A 19,562-nucleotide genomic window follows, 5' to 3' on the forward strand; every position below is an offset into this window, starting at 1 on the left:
AATGGAATACTAAACCATTGGTGGTAGTAGATAAATGCTTAGAGAAAACAGAACTTAGTCACTGACAGTGACCAGAAACATCCCACACATCTGCACTGTCCTTGCTCATCACAGTGCATGAGCATGGAATACTGTGGAAAATTCCCCTGACTGCACCTACAGCAGGTATTTCATTATTTCAGTGTTCCCACCATGCAAGTAACTGAAGTTGGGGTTTTTAAGTATTTCTTTGGAACAGCACATAACAGAGGAGACTCCTGGTTAGCTGTAGCCATATTGAGTACAAAAGCCAGCCCACCAGGCAGCCTGAACTCTTTGAAATCACGAAGGGGTAGAAGTCCACCATTAGACTCATGTCTCAAATCTCATAAAGACTTGGATTGGAGTGTAAGAAATCGAGTGGCAGATACTTCTGATAGGGACAAAACTTTTTGATGCAAGCCATACTAACACAGGTTCAACAATCCAAAAAGCCATATAATAAAGGCTTTTTTTGGAACCAAAGTGATTCATGTGAAATGATGATCCTTCAAAGAAAGGAATGCCAGTTACCTTGCTCAGTTTAGGAAAATCTGACATTTTAAGACAATGCTCTAAAGCACTCAGAATCTGATGTCCCTGTAATTGCAAAGCAGGAAAGCACACACTACAAAAACTTTTAGCAATACTGGTATTCAGTATCTTCACAAATTTTCAGAAATCTGACAGCATCTATTTTAATATATATTATGTTTGCACAACATACAGCTGGAGTTGTGGCCAGCTGAATACAGTACCATTATTAAATAATTTTCTGAGACAAAACTAGCATTACATAATGATAGCCTGCCAATGTCATTTGCCTGCTTAAGTTCAATTCACTATAAAAATTTGAAACAGAAAAAGCAACTTACAAAGTTGGTGCAGAACCATTATCTGCGAGGATGAGTCTGGGATGTTGCTGAATTGTGATAGGTGAGCTGGAACCAGATCCTGAACTTGCTGAAGACATACTGGGTGGGCGGATCTCAGATAAATAATCCGGGGCAGAATCAATTTGTAGTGGTAACTGGTTAATGTGGATATCATCCGTTATGGGAGAATCCATGATGCCACACGTTAAAATGTGTGAAAGGCTGCAGTCATCGCAAGTACATCTGCTCAGAAATTAAATCACAGATTTTTATAATCTTGTTTAACTAGCATTTATTTAAAGTAACCACATTCTTTGTTCCAATAATTTATTTCTTTATTTCTTTTTTCCTTGAACAGAAAAGTAATGATTTATTATGATTTCATACTAAAAACATCAGCTCACCTTCTTCTATAATTACAGTTGGGACAGTCAGGCATGCTCAAACGTGATGACAGCATGTGTCTCATTGTGTCTGTGAAGTTGTTCTCCCCAGATAGTGCTTTCTTGTTATTGAGCTGAAGTAAATGGTAAAAGTAGTGTTTTAGTAGTGCAAGTCTTCCCGTTAAAAACTCAATGGCACATAACGACAAGTTACATAACCAAAAAGGGTTCTTTGGGCAAAATTATTTAAAAGCAAAATAATTCAGAATAATTCCATGAAGGTGGTGTTTTAAACACAAAAAGGAAGTTCAAAGTTACAAATGACAAACAGCTGGCATCAATATCCTTCAAATAAAGTCTGTCTCTGCTGTGAAATAGGAAAGTGGACAAGTCTGTCTCCCTAACTCATTCATATGTACATCTTGCACTGTATTTCTGCTGATGCATTCTGAACTTGAGCAGCTTATGTCTTGTTTCATGATATGCACAAAAGGACACTGCTGACAAATGGGGAAAGCAAACTGACCCTTAACTTCTAAATTAAAAAAAATTAGGACTAATTTGTTACCTACAATGGTATGGAGTCAAGAGTAGCTGCCCAAAACAGGACTTGACTGCATTAGTAAAAAATTACAATCCAAATAATCTCCACCTGGCAGAGGCCTAATCCTGAAAGCACCTAATTTCATTAGATACCTACAAGCCTTAGGTTAAACAAGGATGTGCCTAAGCTCCCCCTTCTATAGATACCCAGACCTGATCCTTACCTAAGCAGCCATGGTCTTACAGCTCACTTAAGGCCAATTAGGATCAAGGAAAAAGAGGATTCTTCCTCAAGTCCTCTGAGGAGACCTGTATACCAGATGTTCTGAATACATGGTTAACACAGGCTTATGTTCCTTATAGGAAAAAGTACTTACTGATGACTGCTTTGAGACATTGCCAATTTAAGCTTAAACTTAAGTTTATTAAAATGTACTATCATACTCTCTCTGGCTCATGACTAGCGTTTCTTTCTGCATACTGGTACAGGAACAGAGAGGTTCTCCATCCAAAGTTGACTCTAGCCGAAGCCCACTGTACTCTTATGGAAAGCATGATGCACACTTGAACACTTCTAGGCTGCAGAAGAGAGTACCGAGTCTTAAACAGCAGTTTAAGAATAAGGTAGAAACTTCTACTGGCCCCTCTCTGCTTAAAGCTTAAAAAAAGGAACACAGTTCTGCTCAGCCTTTTCCCCAAAAAACAACTGCAGGAGTTATCTCTGGAATCTCAACAGGTGGAATCACCTGCCCTGACACTGAGGCTCACGCTCCTGCACACACACAGGTATTTGTTAAATTCTTGAGCACAGTATTCCCTACCATGTACATCAAGACAGCTCCACACTCAATGTATTGGCTGTTTTGGACCCCACTCTAAGGCAACAAAAATTCCACTTTTTTTTCGTACAGCTATTTTAAACACCTGGCTTTCAGTCCTAAGACAACAGTGTTTATGTTTTACTTTGCAGTAACTAGATTACAGACTTTTACCTGCTCTTCTTGGATCTCACTTCTCTGTATTTTAACTGAGCAAATTTCATGCCTGGCATAGTTGCAGAATTAGATTGCAGAGAACTAGTACAACATACTACACTCATGTTTGCATCTTACAAATACATGTGCAGCATTAGTATAACTTAGAAGGGTATGGAAAAAAAAATCCTACCTGCTCTTCAATAAAACGCCTCTGTTTAAAAAATTCCCAGTCTTCCTTTAGCATGCGTTGTTTTGTTTTCATTGCCATCTAAAACAGAATTTGAGGAAAACTCATTGATTTAACAATAGAAAACCTACTTTGTTGTCAATTGGCCCGTTTCATTAAACCTAGCTTATCTATACTACTCTCCAAGTACTCACACACTTAGTCAATATGAAATGTCTTTTATTTGCTAATAATTTGAGTCACTTAAAAGATTTTATATTTATTTACACAATTTTTCACTTGTATTTTCCACTTGGATTTTTCCAGTCTTACTCCTTATGTTAATATTTCCTTTCATTACATAGTTTCATAATATTTTTGATAAACAGTGATTGCTATTAAATACTCAACATCTCAGATTGATTGCAATCCATTAAAATCTAGAGATACTGGATTTACAGCAAGGCCCCAGTGCAGGATCAAGTGTAAACCCTGAAGTACCACATGTGGAACTAATCAGCCAAAGAGTCAAAGAATCAAAAGTAGTGACCTAGACTAACACTATTTAATCATCAAAGTTTTTCATGCCCCTTGATTTATCTAAGGCTGGAAAAATTCTTGATAATTTCTTGTCTCTCAAATCATATCAACATAAATGAACATAAGAGTCTGTAACTTTTTGTCACAAATGCTATTTTTCTGATTTAGTAAATAAATTGACTCTGAGGGAACACAAAAGCTTTCATGAACTCTAACACAACAAAATGCAAGAACAAAACTCCTCCTGTCATACCTTACAACATTCTAATATCATTACTTCATCAGTGAGGAAAAACAACTACCTGGGTTATCTTTTATAGATATTTTTAAAAATTTACCTAAATAATAATAATCATCATCAAAATCTATCACCTTATAGAATATAAGAGATTGCTTCATAAAATAGGTTAGTGAGCCAAAGACCATTGAGTTACACCACTAGCAACTTTCTTTTTATCTTCAAAAGCATGCCTCCAGAAATTTATACTTGATAAAAAGTTTAAAGTCCCACTAGTAAGCTAAGTATATTATTGCTATTATTATTTACTTAGGAAGATAAAATTTTAAGCTGGGGATCTGAAGCAGTATTAAGTGGAAAAAATCTGCCTAATTGATTTCTGAAACTATCAGCATCATATTTTAATTACCACTGTGGATTTGGATTTCCTTTACTCCAGTGAGATAACGCTAACACCAAAAAATTAGTTTACCACATCTACATGTGTTTATAAAAATAAGAAAAAAAAGGACACCTATGAAATATTCTTAAACTACTCATACCATTTCTCAGACACACTAAAAGGTACTGCAGAGCCTGCAGCAAGCAACATCAGAAACTCCATCCTGGATGAACTATCAGCCCCTGAGAACCCTTGAGCTATATTTAAGGCCAGCAGTTCTCACTGGTTTGGGTGCCCTGACACCTGAACCCTCACCATCAAAGTCAGCCACCTGCCTTCACTACACTTTGTAAGAGAAGACTTTTAATGCCAGAGAACGACATTTAAAACAGCCAGTGCATTAACTGGGAGCTGCCTACTCAAGCCTGCCAAGAAACTGTCACAGCAAACAGCACAGGGTAAGGCCTGGTACCTGAGCATTAATGGGAACAGGAGCTGACATTTGAGTTTTCCTACTTCTACCTTTGCAGCCTTGCCAATACTCCATGTCTACAAGTATCTTAAGTTATTGATTCCATAAATAATAGAAATCCACTTCTCTCCCTCCTTTCTTTTCCCCAGTGAATATTTATTTCACCAGAGCAAAGCAGCTGCAATACAAACCACATGAATCATGCCCAAGAACTCTGCTAGGAAGTGAGAGATAAATTCAAATGCCATCAGAAGAAAAAATTTACACTTCAGTCTTGCACATCTGGACTGAATATATTATTAACACTGCCCAATGGAGAAGAGAGGGTCACTACCACCCTCTTCCTTCCTCCCTACTTATTTGAGGCTAAAAAGTATTTGAGCTCCATCAGACAAGCAAGACAGACAGGTGAATAACTATTCTTCCATTCTGAAATGGATGAAAAAATATGGCCAGAAGCCTGGTCAGAACAGAAACATAACATTAAATCATCTGTGGAAACCCCTGATGCCCAGACACATATCACAGGATGCTTGTTTCTTCCAAATTTTAAAGTCTGCACCAAATGTAAGTCGCACATTTGATCTTCCCAAATTTCATGTGTGAATCTATTTTCCTAGACTATCTCACTAGAAATAACAAAAAAAATTCCTCCTATCACAAACTCTCAGCACACAAAAATAATGATTGCTTCAATTATCTATACAGCCATCATAAAGACAAAAAACAATTTATGCCCATATCATTTTGTCTATTAAGTGGACCAGGACTTGAAAAAAAAATCACACATTAATATAGAGAGACAAATAAGAAGCTCTGCCTGGGCAAAAGCATTTCAGTTAAAAAAATAAAATTATAATTAAAAAAGGAAATAAGAAAAGAGAATCCTTTGGCATGAAGCACATATAGCCATTACTTGTTGAAATAACCCAGGACCTCCTAGGTAAATGTAGTCTAAGTTTGGTAAGGAAATCAGAATCTGGATGTAGAGGTTGTATACACTTAAAACTCTCCTTTACTCAAGATACTCCAAAGATTTTCCTCAGATTTAGCATATGATTAATACAGGCACTGATACACTGATACAGATGATTCCTTATTCTAAACTTTATCACAGCCTACAGACATGGCCCACAAGTGTATTAAGTTATGTCTGTGCATTACACAGCTATCTTACACAGTCTTAAACAATTAATATTTGTATTACTTTCAAGAGCTATTCTCTTTTTTTTTACCAAGAAGTAACATAACATACTATAGTGGAGGGTCCATCAATTATCTTTGCTGATGGGCTGCTTTGGGTATAGCTCCACAATACATAAGTGAGAACCATTCTTAAATCTCCTTTCCTTTTTAACTTTTCAAACACTACCAAGAAGTCCTCAGTATTTTGTTGAGCCAAGAAGCAAGCAACTAATGAACATGCATTCACTATTAAGTGAATGATCCCAGTTTCTGTAGCAGCTGGGCTTTCTGATTTCTACTTTGCTGACAAAAATATCACTGCAAATTCAGGTGTGATGGTTATGCTGAATAATGTATTTTTGATCAAGAGAGTATAACCACAGGTTATCACCAACACAGGGTTTAAGGCCTGACTTGAAAATGCTTTTTCCTTCAAATAAATACCAATATAAATATGACTATTTTCTTTAAAATTTGAGGATTTAAGTTTTACAATTGTTTTTCCTACAGACCCCCACATCACTGCAGGTACTTTTGGTCATTAGGAAATAAGTCATCACTGGGAGAAGAGTGCCTGTCTGCACAGGGTACAGGCTTCACTGAGCAAATTTAAAAAATGCTACAAGACAGGACTTGTGGCAGCTGCATGGTCACTTGATAAAAAGAAATACAGAAAAGTCAGTTAAGAGCTAATCAAGTGGTTCAGGACAACAGTCAGAAACCAAATATGAATGTGACTCTACAGAAATGCCATTTAAAAAAATAGCTGAATGATGGCAGTGAAGTGGGCTCCTTTCTAACTAGAGAGGCAATATCAGACAGCCATGGCACCCTGACATCATGGGAAAGATGACTTCTAATAGCATAAAATGTGAGGAGGACATTTTACTGAGCTGCAGTCAAATGTTTCGATGCACAAAAGCAGCCAGACCAAGAGAAAACTTAACTCAAAGCTCACAGATGCAGTCCCCAAATATAGAGTGAACTCTAAAAATAAAATTAGTTATATCCTGTCTCCATCGATAAGGCACTGGAATTAATGGTAAAAGTTCACTTAAATCTTCAGCACAGGGAACAACTTCTGAAGGACATTTACAGTGTATCATAAGACTAAAGTATGTTTGTCATCTATAGAAGCAACACAGTATTACTGAATCTCAAATTAGTTCTCCATATTTTTACTCCTCATAAAACTTCAAAATAGAAGGAAATTTCTATAGAATTCTCTATCTTCAGTTGTATTTCCAAGACATCTTTTCTTCTAGAACACTTAGGACTGAATTAAGCAGATATTCACTCTTTTCCTGAGGTGTTTTTAAAAAATTAATTTTTTTTGAGCATGAGGCAAAAGCCACAGGAGAAATTTTTGAAGAATATAAACAACCACTTGCAAAATAAACAGCTATTTTCCTGAAAATTAAGCTCTCAGCAATGTAGGAGTCAGCACAATAACATGATTATTCTCTGAAATAAAGCACAAATTCAGAATAAGCTATCAGATCATATACTTGATTAAAGGACTGCTTCAGAGGTCTCAAATATTTATGCCTTAAGACAAACTGGAGTTTCCATTTTGACAACTGTACAATGATCATCATGACACTATGAAACATGCAGTAATTTTTAAAATCTACCTCTTCCTCTGCATTTCATTTAATGCACTTATTATTTTGAAAGCTTAGGGGGTTTTGTGGAATGGGTATTTTTATTTCCTGTGGCTCATTTACTGGCTAAGATATTTATGAAATGCTCAAAGACCATCTCTAAACAAGAACACAACAGTCTGCTTCAACAATTTGAATATGTCATTGTACAATCACCACTAAGTATTTTAAGTTCATGCTTTTCTATTGTGAATGACTAACATGAATGAAAAAAGTTACATTTTGTTGCTTCAAAGTCGTAGATAAAAATACCCAAGAAATTATTCTTCGCTGAAGGCACAGTCCTGCATGGGCTGCTCCCTACATAACCTTGAGGCTGTTTGCATGACTCTTACCTGTTCATCAACATAATCATCTATTCTTTTCTGGCATTCAAGCCATGCTTCAGCAACTTGGCCCATTTCCTGTTCCAGCTGATGATACCTTTGTAGCAAGGTACTGTACATATCTTCACTACAGGAATCGTGGGTTGTTCCAAGCCTGAAAGTTCAAACAGCACTTGTTACACAAGAGACATTTCACTGAAGAATCACACTTAAGATCTGCCAGCCAAAAGGAGTGTTGTGAAAATGTGATTGTTGACACACCTAGGCCCACAGAGCTGCTTCTATCCCAAAAATTGAGTATTTTTAGTAGTTTTTCAAAAAATATCCAAACTCTGCTTATTCCAATCTTCTGTAACCAACAATAGCAAGAATGTGGGAAGTGCCACATTGCTAGAGCCTCTTTCCCATGAGCAAGCAGATGACAAATCTATTTGTTCAAATTTGGTTGCTTGATATATTTATCCTTCCAAATTCTATGGGCTAAATATACATGTTGACTATCCACTGCAGAGCTACATAATAAAAATAAAGCCAGAAGCTTGTTAGGCAGAACTCTCATGACCAATCTAAAAAGAATACCAGACGAGTTGGAGTTCCAGGTGGGAAATGTGCTGTAGAATGAAGCAAGTGAGATACAAGCAGTTATCTACTATCACTTGAGCAGCATGGAATTCACAACATGGGGATGCCACTCACTGCTGACTGTGTCTGTGAGGGGGCCCCAGAAATAGGAGACACACTTACCTCCCTTCCTACTGCTGCATTTTGCACAGCATAATGTCTCTTAAGCAAATATGCCAACTCCCAATACACTGACTTGACAAATAATAAAAGAAAAAATTCTACTCAATAACATGTGTTTAAACCACATTGAATTGTAATGACCTGTCAAGTGACATAAATAAACTGAAGCTTTACAACATTTTTCTACTCAGTAATTAAGGAGAAGCTGTGTGATAATTAATTAGTCACAGAGGTTGTGTAGCAATCAAAGCCAGTAGCAAAAAAACCAAAATTGAAGCAACACAAAATGTGATATTTAAGCCCAGTTCCAGCATTTCAGGGAGGTTACAGATTTTCATTGCAATAGGATGTCAACCCAACCTCAGAACCACATAGTGTGGCTGTCACCTGGCAAAGAGCTAACCCCTTAACTTGGCAATTAAGCATAATGAAGAGCTGAGCAAACAGACAACTCAGTAAGCACCAAGTTACAGCTGATAGTGTGAATTTGCCAATAAACTCAAATTTGTTTTGCTGTTTTTGCCTAGAACCTGCAACACAACCACTTACGAAGGGTGCACAAGCAACTCTGCACATTAAAAGTTGGGCTGTCCATGGGTTGAAGAGTACAAAAAGAAGTTTCAGTGGATACAGTGCCTTCATGCTACAACACTTCCTTACTATTAGTACAAACACTGTCAACTCCTGTTACTACACCACAATTTACTACTTTTTTTAGAACCTTTGTTTCTAGTATTATGTAATTATGTGAAAATCAGATCCCTACTATATAAAAATCAGTAATTTGTCTCATAACTGCTCCTGACTAGTACTCTTCTTTCACACAGTAGTTGTACATTAAATACTCCTTAAAATATGCTCAAGTTAAAAGCAAAAGAACTCAATTTAATAAAATTTGTACTAGCCATGCAACAGCATTTACACTTTAATTTTTTATTGTGACTCTGAGTAAAGGTAACACGATCCTAGTAAATACACTTTCACCCCCAAGGCAAGTATAAAGTAACAATTTAGTTAACACTTCAGTCCTCTTAACAGAGGTGCAATAAGTTCCCCAACTGCAGTAAAAACAAAGGTAATGAAAAGGATAACACATATATAAAATTTAACAAGAATTGCTCACTTTAAAGTAACTGACACTTCCAAGCCATACCTGTTGACAAACTGTATGCCTACATATTTTGATCAGGAACACAATTTTTTTGGACAATGGCACTTACCCTCACCACTGTCCCATCCCATGCTGGCAAAGCAAAGGGAACAGAAAAGCCCCAGATATTGGTCACTTCATTGGTCACCATCTCAATAAAGCAGTGTGGTGAATTCAGAGGGCCTGTCAGAGGCTGCATGTAGTCAGAAGCATCTTAACCCAATCAATATTATTTAACCTCTAAGAACCTCTTCATATTGACACCCTCATCAGGAAGTACTACCCACTCACCTATGAAAGAACTGGCTTTCCTCAAGCACTCATTATGAAAATACATCCTTATGAGATGCTGTGTCTGACCTAGAAGCCCTGCTGAATAATTAACTCTTGCCAAGCCATGGATAGCCCTTACAGCTGGTCTGCAGACTGTGCAGCTGAGCTGCCTCCTAAACTAGCCACAGATGTAGCCAAACAAGACACAACACATGAAGACACATGAAGACCCTGGTAGTTTAGCCCAGCAGATGTCCCCTGTCAGCTGTGCAATACTGACACAGCTGTATTGTATCAGCTAAGCAAACTCCATCCCCACAAGGCTGCTGTTTAAACCTCCCTATGTGAACACCTTTTCTAGTCTGACATCTGATAAGTATCCTAGGAACTAACCACAGAACACCCTTTTGAAAAAGCCAGAGATATACCAAAAAATTTAGTGATTTAAGCAAAGGATGAAAGAAAGGATGAACACCCAGAAGCTAAGCGATGCTGAGATGTCAAAAAGCCATTTCAATTTCTCTTTAGGAAGAGAAAATAATGAGGCCAATGCTCTTTGTAAAGAAACTCTGGCAATACTTTCTCTACTGCACATAAGTGATTCTCTGTTCACCAAATGTCCAGAGGACAAGGCTGATCCCTGCTTTTCCATGGGAGGCTTCTGTGATGGAACATTTCTCCACTCATTTCCAATGGAAGGAAGAAACATATCCTTCCCCGAGAAATCTAATTCTGTCACTTCAAGACATAGAGAACTCAACAATAAAATCCTGAGAGACCATGAACACAAACAAAATCTATGTTTATCAAAGAAAAACAAGACATACACTAAAAAACCCAGAAATGGGAAGCTTGTGCTGAACCTTTCCTGTCAAAAAATTATTCATGTCAACCAAACTAGGCAAAACCATAAGTTCAAGGGTGTTTCACATAAACTACCTAGAAAACACAAATGCACTGGAAAACAAAGTCCTGCAGGAAGAGATTCTGATTTCATCCTACCTGTAAGCTTTGAGGATGGCTGTCACCACAGTGACAGCAGGAACACAACTTCTGACTTAAAGTCAGTTGCTCCTTCTTTAATTGCAGTATCACAGAACAAGTACAGGAAACAAAAAATGCTTTTGTTAACAAATAACCATAAAGTTCACTAAGGGCATTCTCAGCTCTGCAGATAAAGGCAATATAACTACTTTTATATGGTCAGGATTGCTGGAGTAAAGAGATACAGAGAGACCTTGTCAAAAAGCATGGACATGATGAAGGATAGTCACAGAAAAAGAAGCCACAGATCACTGGAAAAATACACAACATGCTGCTGAACACAGCAACAGAATCAGCTGTTGGGGCAGGGAGATAAAGGCTTTCAATATCAACCCAGTTCCATCTAAACAAATCAGGTAACTTATGAGGGACATTAGACTTCTTGCTGAGCCTAGCAACAATTCAGTTTTTTTGTCTCTTCTTTTTTCCTTTCTGGTATCTACTAGCAAAAGGAGGACTCAAAAGAAAGTTTTTGATTCACTGTGTGCAACATCTCTTGTAGCAGAATTAGTCAAACTGCTCTTGCACCATGGAAAATTACACAGGACAATACCTTTAAACTACATGTACACAGATCAAAAATGTGTCTTCATCACAAACAAGACTGAGAGGTCAACATGAACCACCCATGACTGTATGTTAAAAATGTTCAGACCTAGGGTAAAGAAAATTTCTATTAATACCTCTTTCCTAGAAAACCTAAACACTTTGGCAGTACACAAATTACAATCAGAGCAACCCTACTAAGAAAATACACAATGTAATGCCTCAGGAGCTTTAAAGCATGAGACCTACAAGCATACAGCAAGGGGGTTTCTCCAGTGAGAAGATGCTTAAAACTCCAAATTCAGTTCTGTGCACTATGGGAAGCAGAAGGTAATGAGGCTTTAATTTGCTTATAGAGCTGTAGAAACAGCAGCAATGCCTGATAACTGAAAACAGTACTATTCAGTCATACCATCAGTATTTACACAGGATGCTGTCATTTTACTGGGTAACTTACAACTAAGCAAATTAGGGTTGTAATTCTTCTGACAAGCAAGTTATGACAGCAGCCTGTTCAATCAACAACACTTTTCAAGAGAGATCCACAAAGATTTTTACCAATTCAATTGTTGCAGCATATTTTTTTAATGCTGTGGTTGCAAACATGGGTTTTCATCTCTTCTTAAAACCACAAAACAAAAGTTAAACTCTACCTTAGCTGTGACACCAGCATTGGCAAGCTATTCTGCAGGAGTGGCTCAGAAAATACCAAATTTTCAAACAGATGCTTGTTGTGCAATTCCCATGTCACCTGAAATTTCTTCAAATGTTCATTTTCCTATAACGATAAAACAACCAGAAATAAACCAGGGTTAAGGAAAAAAAAATCAGAATTCTGTATAAGGCAAGAATTTTTTTAAAAAATCTAATTTCCAACCTACAGACTGTATGAACTAGGTCAGATCTTATGTAGTTTTAAAACCCAAACCCTCAGAACTGAAACAATTTTTAATGACTTAAATAACCATAGCATCATTCCTTCTAAATTGTCATGATTTTAAGAAAAAAATAATTAAAAAAAAAATCAGTCTACATTATCCGTTTCATTTCTGCACCAAAAGATGCATTTTATTATCTGAACCTGTAATTCTCAGGTTTTCTTGTCAAACAATTGTCTATTTATGATTTATTTTGTAATTTTTTGAACTTATCTATTATAAGACACATATACAATGTCAACCTATAATCTTCATTCAAAACTGACATAAAATCAAATAAACAGTTCTCCTCGACTACAGCTTAAAGAATGAAGTTCTCTAAACAGAAGAGACCAACAGCTTATTTCTCTGGTAAGCAGAACATTTTTGTATTTGAGGTTATTTAATACATAATTCTATGTAATTTCAATATAAACCTTAAAACTATTATCATTAAAACACAAGAATTCAAAACACGTATAATATACATTTCAAGGCAGCAAGTTTTCCTACATATAGCCAGCAGTATGCAGGTTTTCTACACCAGGACTCAACCACAGAGCAGAATAAAATGCAAGCATTCTGGCTCTCAGATCAGCAAGTGGGCCTTAAGTACTACAACCCCAAGCACCCAGAAACACCTTTATACCCTGGAATTTTAAAGTTGTGTTAACAACACTGGGTTAAAAAATAAACCAACCAAACATATTTATATCAGACCTGAAGACAAGACTATCAGCATTAAAAAAAACCCAAACAATTAAGTTCAAAGTATTATCTTAATAATAATAACCACTTTTAAGGGTGGGTAGTAGGTTTTTTTGAGTTGCAGAAGACATGTGTACTTTTTCATTTTGAGTATTATGTTTTCAAAATATTTTAAATTTCTATAAAATGCTAATAATTTCTCATGGTTCACTGAGGTTGATTTCTTAAGCAATTTCCATATTATGCTGTGAACCAAGCAATAAACACTTATCTACAAACTCTTGTGTACCAGTTTGTGCAGATTGTGGTATTTCTCACAAAGAAACATCAGGCAAGTTTTTCTCTAGTCTGTATGCTGTGTACTTGTGGGCCCTTCTGTACTGACCAGAGTCTTTCCAAATTGCTGTCAGTATAATCTGTCATTCCCTGCATTGGTGGGGCACAAAGCTTTAGTTCCTGCTATTGAAGTCAGATGGATGCCTTTGAAAGGAAGGACAACTATTCATAATTTCATTGAGAAATCAGCTTCTCACAGGTGGAGGCTCAAGGCAGATAATGCCTTTATACAGTAAACTACATGCAAAGCTTTCATCCTTAAAAGGAAGGCAGCAATAAGTTTAGAGATCTTGGCTGCCTGTTATGTATTTTAGCTGAAAAGATTCCTTTTTCCATAGTGTACTGGTATCTTGAGAGGAAACATCCATGTACACTGAAAAAACTAGTGACCCTACTACCTGTACTGCAAGCTGTGACATACTACTCAATTTAACAAATAGGTTATTTAATAAAGCTAAGAAATGTATGACAGAGACAGTATCCTACATTCTCACATTTCAGTTTCTCAAGGCCACAGCTTAGTAGAAAGATGTTTTCAGTACTGACTGGGCTGCAGAAGGAAAAAGACAAAAAAATCTAGCATATTTTCTGTTTTCTTATGCTTCATTCTTTAAAAGAGGAGAAGAATTTTATTTTACTTTTAATTTTGTCAGGAAAGGGGTTGTTCAAGCATGTTCTGTTTTCTCATGACTATGATTTCAATCTCCCATACCTACTGGTTTTCATAACTACTAGTTCACAGTAATTGCCAGGAAAAAGGTATACAGGAGTTATTTTCTGATCAGCTGTGTAATTCTGGCATTAAAGCGTTCATTATTGGCAGATCCACTTTGAGAAAGCTGAGGTGCACTGCAAACCATTTGCTTTACAGCTGAACCAGCTGCAATGCAAACCAATCTCAAGAGCCACCTTCTCCCAAGCACCTTGTTAGAAACTTAGTGACTGTTAAAAGCAGCCAATAAACAGGATATAGCAGTGACCTCATGTCTGTATCTAAGTGATAAAGCTGAGAAAGATAATAAAGACAACAGCAAATACAGAGCATAGACAACAAAAAAACCCCATCAGATATGCTCAAGTTTCTTAGAAGAAACATCTTCATGCTTTGCCAATTGAATTTTATTGACAGCCCTACTTCAGTAATGAAACTCTGCTTCCTCTCCACTTTATATCCTCACCTGAGGCCACCAGAGTGTATGTCCCATCTGTTTTTTCCTCTCTTTACCCATCCAGACAGTCAATTTCACCTAACTGGCAATAAAATCCAAATTCCCCATTTTTGCCACCTTTTTTTTTAATCCTTGCACAAAGCTTACACAAGAAAAGGGATGGGCAGATGATGACATTAACAAAGGATGCACAAAAAAGGATTAACAACAAAACAGGATTAATAACCTTCTAAGACCTTAAACAAATAGAATTACAAAATTTGCTTATGGTATTAGTCACCTGATGGACAGTTACTCAAGAAGAAATTTTTAAGGCTACTGCCTATTTTATAGCCAAAAATGTAATCCTAAATCTAACATCACAAGCAGTTGGCAAAAAAAGCATTAACGGTAGAACCTTAGAAATAATAAATTACATAGCAGATTAAGGCTGAGGCAACACAATGTCTTGAAGCAGCCATCCTAGATTGGGAATGAAAAGTTGAAAAGTTTTCACTCAAAATCTAGGGTGGCTACTTGAAGAGATTGTATTGCCTCAGAATACATGGAAACAATTTAGGTTAGTGCTACACACAGAAGTTGGTGTCACTTAATCATGGTTGTGAAGCTACCATCAAAGATTACCAGAGAAGTGTTTTCCACATTAGGATATCTAATATTTTGTAAATCTGCTTAAAGATCTGTTTCAGAGTAAGTGCCACAAACAACATCCCACCTTTTTCTTTATGAACAAAAAAATTACATCAAGCCACTGTAAGATATGCCTGTTCCACACTTCTGAATATTTAACTGCATTTTCAGAATCTCCCTGTCTCCAGGGACAAACACAAAAAGAATCTTACAACTTACAACCACAGAAGACATCTGAAAGAGCCCAGAAATAACTCTGCCAGCATCAGCCCTGGCAAGCAGGAGCACAAAGCTGTTTTTTCAGTCTTACCAGGGTAACTAGGAAGGCGCTGATTGTACAGGCTGCCTGGCAGAGTGCACTGTACTCTTCAAGCAGGAGGGAGATGAACTGCTGGGCCTGGGGGGGCCCTTCTGTGGCTAAGGTCGATGCAACCTTGGATCCCAGGGACAGGTGTCTGAGCAGGCGAACCTTCATTTCCAGCACGTATTCCCGAGCCTGCTGCTCCAACCGCTGGTAAAGCTGGTATGGATCTCTTTCACATAGCCTTCATTTATTTGTGACAGAGAAGAGAAAAAAGAGAGCATGTAATCAACAGTTTTCATTTGCCTAGGAGTATTTACCAGTTACCATTATCCTCATCAAAAATAACCTCAGTGAACTACCTTAAATCTCAGAGAACACAGTCCAGTCCCCTACTTGTACACATATGGGACTGAGCTCCTGTGTACCTTAAGGAATAGGATGCCTGCACACCAGATGAGTAAAATTATTTAGGATTTAAATTTTCACTTCAACATGTGAGCTCAAAATCTTAACTCCATTTGCATCCAACCCTGCAGGCACCCAGACTCTTCACAATTTTTCCATGTTGTTTTTAACATGTGACAAATTAGTGCCTACAGAAGAAAACTGAACATGATGGCTGCTTTGAATCACTTTAAATAATCCAATTTCACTCTAAATTTCTGTGCATGGAGTTTAGGCACGCACAGAATGCTTTGGGTTTTTTACAGCACAGGGAGGTGGGGAAGAAGAAATGAATGGGGTAAGTACTTAAGAGTTAGATGAATAGAAGTCTGCAGCTATCTAATCCATGCTTTTCCCTCAGCACTCACAAAACAGTTCCATCATACTGCCATCAAGTATTCCAACATACAATAGGAACATTACTTGGCACCACTACTTATTCCAACAAAGACGACCAGACACTCCATTTTCTGCCAGCTGTGTCTAACAGGAGCCAAGCATGGAAGTGGGAATTTCTGCCTTTTTAACAGAGTTACTCAGCCACAGCATGGTCTTCTGCATGCTCCCTAAATGGAAGGTATTTTAAAAATGCATTCAATACCTACATTGACCAGCTTTGTAAAAAATTCTGCATGATCTTAGCACTATAGACTGGACACACTGGTGCCTGCCCAAACCGTATCCTTTTTTTTATTTTTCACTTTATAGGCCATAAGAAACTCAAGTGAAAAATAATCCGACTGGCATTTAAGGTTTCCTTCTTTGAAATCCTGTTTCTGTCTTTGTATTGTAATAATCTCTATCAAAAGTGAAAAACAGTTCGGAGTAATGAAAGCTACTCAGTACATAAGAAAGTTACCCAGTATTATGTTCTCACTTTCCAAAATTTTTCCATTAAGGAGATGCAGAACATCAATAACCACTTTAGCTGTGATTCAGTTTTAATTACCAAGACACTATGCAACATTTAAACAATTTTTATAGGCTTTGATTTCCAAGCCTATATTGCATGTTTTGATCACCTGAATAAACAAAGTGTGACTAATAGGGAGGGACATTATATTGCTCTGCTTATACACAACTCACATATGGAACCAAACAGTTTTTATATAAACAAAGTGCAATATGCTTATTTAATTATCTACTAAAGCCAGTTCAGGTGTACAGTCATATTAAGAACAGTGCTAGATTAATTTCTCTTTCAAATGTGTCTTTACCTCACCAGAATTTAGGTTCAACTAGAAATTGCACATGAGAACTACAGCTCAGGTCAGACTGCTCAGATCTCTGTGTATTAAGCATATATGGAACCAAGCAGAACAAAAACTCCTTGACCACACACGGAGTTAGAGAGAAACTGAGATGATCCTAGTGGAGCCCTTCAGAGTTTGCCACACTACTCTTAAAAGCAGAAAACTCTTCACAGAGGATCTCATTAGGCCTATTTTCACTTCAACACCTTCAAAAGCTACAATTATGACTTCTAAAATGAGAATGACATTGGAATCGGCCTCATCTAGTGATCAGTGTCCAATATAACTTTATTTTTATAAAATTTCTTCCAGGTATTACAATCACAGTAAGGTGCAAAGACTAACAACTACTACTATTAACTCAGGCTAGTTCCACAAGGTAAGATTTTCACATGGGGCAATTAAAACTTAACACTGCCTTATGATAAGGCCTTTTGAAGAATAACATTCTGGGACCCTTTCATAATTAAGCACTTGTATTCCTATTGCAAACAGCATATGTATTTAATAGCTTCCCATGCACTAAAACTAGTATTGAAAACTCCTGAATAAAATAGAATGAATCTTCTTTGAAGTAATTTACCTATCCACCAGCTCTTTCATTCCTTCTTTATCTGGTACCAACGATTGGTCTTGGTCATCTGCCAGAGGGGTCCCAGCTTGACGATAAATACACCGGACCATGTATCTGACTTCAGACCAGTAATTCTGTAGCTGCTGAGGTTCACGTTCAGGCTCTGCTGAATTTTCTCTGCATTTGAAGACAAAAATAATTACCCTCTGTTTGTATTCATCACATAAGTGTATTGATTCCTACTATTCAGAAAAAAAAAAAAAAGTACATCTGAAAATGTCTAGAATAAAGTATGAAACTGGGTGAATACTGACACCCAGAAATTACTGTTTCAAGAGTTTAAGCCTCAAACAAGCCACACCTACAAACAAGCTGCACAACTGCCAAAGTCTGACCACAACCACTGTGCTGCTGAGGCTGAGTTCAGCTCTTACCTGCGTTCATTACAGGCCTCACAGTTGCATGCTATGTCTGAAGGAGAGGAATTGCTAAGCTCTGCAGCAGGCACTGTCTGTGCACCAACAGCTATTCTTCCTCCTCCTACAGATTCCTGCTGTGATCCACTGTTTCCAAGAGGCATGTGCAAAAGGAAATCTTGGCTCTGAAAAACAAAAAATAACCCAAAGTTTGTAAGGTCTGAAATGTTATTAGTTAGACAATATTAAAGTGGCAATTGTTAGTGCTGCATGTATTTTGGAAGGACACTCAATCAGGCACAAAGAATTAGTCTTTCAGAAACCTAATAAATGCAAGAGATGAACAGAGACGACCAAAGATAGAAACAAAGCTTCATTTCTAATGACCAAAGTACACTGGCTATAATTATTACCTTTATGTACTTCAGCATAAACAATGAACTAAGCTAAAGGAAGGCTTGCATCATCCACACTTAATCATAAACCAGCACTATCTCATCAGTCTCCATGTAACAGTATGTTTGACTTCTGGAGTTTAACAATCCCTTCTAGTAAAAATGATAAAATCTCCTTGTTTGTAACAGCCAGACACAGTATTTCATAGCAATGAATGTCAGAGAGCTGCTGCCATTGGAGATGGATGCAATCTCCTGTGTACAGTGCTCTTCAATTCCAGATGACACAGACCACTCACCCAAACTGCTGCTATTTTTGTTTGCACTTTCTCTCCCTTCTCTGTGCTCCAGCCCCAGCACATGCCATGCTTCTCTCCTGCACCCTCCCAAGTCTGCCACCAGATTTCTCTGGCACCAGGCAGAGACCTCTCTCACATCAGTATCATGACTGAAGGTGGTTTTTATTGTGCCCCAAATCCTGGATCAAGATGCAGACATAGGTAAGAACAAACCTGAATGCAGTTGCTACCCAGCAAGCTAATGAGAGCAGCAGCAACCTGAACATAGGAACATCTACAGGAAACCACCTGTATTCTGAATTGCAGTCACTGGGAACATTTTTTTTTTTTTAGCTAATTTTGGCTTTTTTTCCCAGGTGCCTTCTCTAATTTGACTAGCTACCTAGTTCATGTAGTTGCCTTTTTAAGACAAGCTTCCAACCTTGGAAAATCTATTTGTTATCTGCTTTAAAAAATTCCTCTTTAAAAAGAAAACTGTTGCCAAACCAAAAAAAAAAAAAATCTGAATTTTTATTTACACCTGGAGTATCTGTAAGTTAACAAAACATGTAGGAAGCAAAACCTGCCTTCCTTGCAACTCTAGAACACTCA

The 19,562-nt window shown here is 37.3% G+C and overlaps 1 protein-coding gene across 2 annotated transcripts in view; it reads right to left on the bottom strand.

Annotated features, from left to right (window-relative positions):
• FAM193A (family with sequence similarity 193 member A) overlaps positions 1-19,562 on the bottom strand; it is a 77,474-nt gene that overhangs the window by 22,046 nt on the left and 35,866 nt on the right. The window contains exons 4-11 of one of the 2 annotated variants that reach the window (XM_036382658.2): positions 18,296-18,462; positions 17,871-18,038; positions 15,597-15,831; positions 12,180-12,304; positions 7,779-7,923; positions 2,987-3,064; positions 1,298-1,410; positions 894-1,136 (exon numbers count right to left, since the gene is read on the bottom strand). In XM_036382658.2, the coding sequence (XP_036238551.2) occupies positions 894-1,136; positions 1,298-1,410; positions 2,987-3,064; positions 7,779-7,923; positions 12,180-12,304; positions 15,597-15,831; positions 17,871-18,038; positions 18,296-18,462 (1,274 nt within the window). The remainder of the gene's footprint in view (positions 1-893; positions 1,137-1,297; positions 1,411-2,986; positions 3,065-7,778; positions 7,924-12,179; positions 12,305-15,596; positions 15,832-17,870; positions 18,039-18,295; positions 18,463-19,562) is intronic. The other variant, XM_054514732.1, reaches the window with a different exon arrangement.

The sequence above is a fragment of the Molothrus ater genome, chromosome 4 (genome assembly GCF_012460135.2).
Source record: "Molothrus ater isolate BHLD 08-10-18 breed brown headed cowbird chromosome 4, BPBGC_Mater_1.1, whole genome shotgun sequence".
Taxonomy (NCBI): domain Eukaryota; kingdom Metazoa; phylum Chordata; class Aves; order Passeriformes; family Icteridae; genus Molothrus; species Molothrus ater.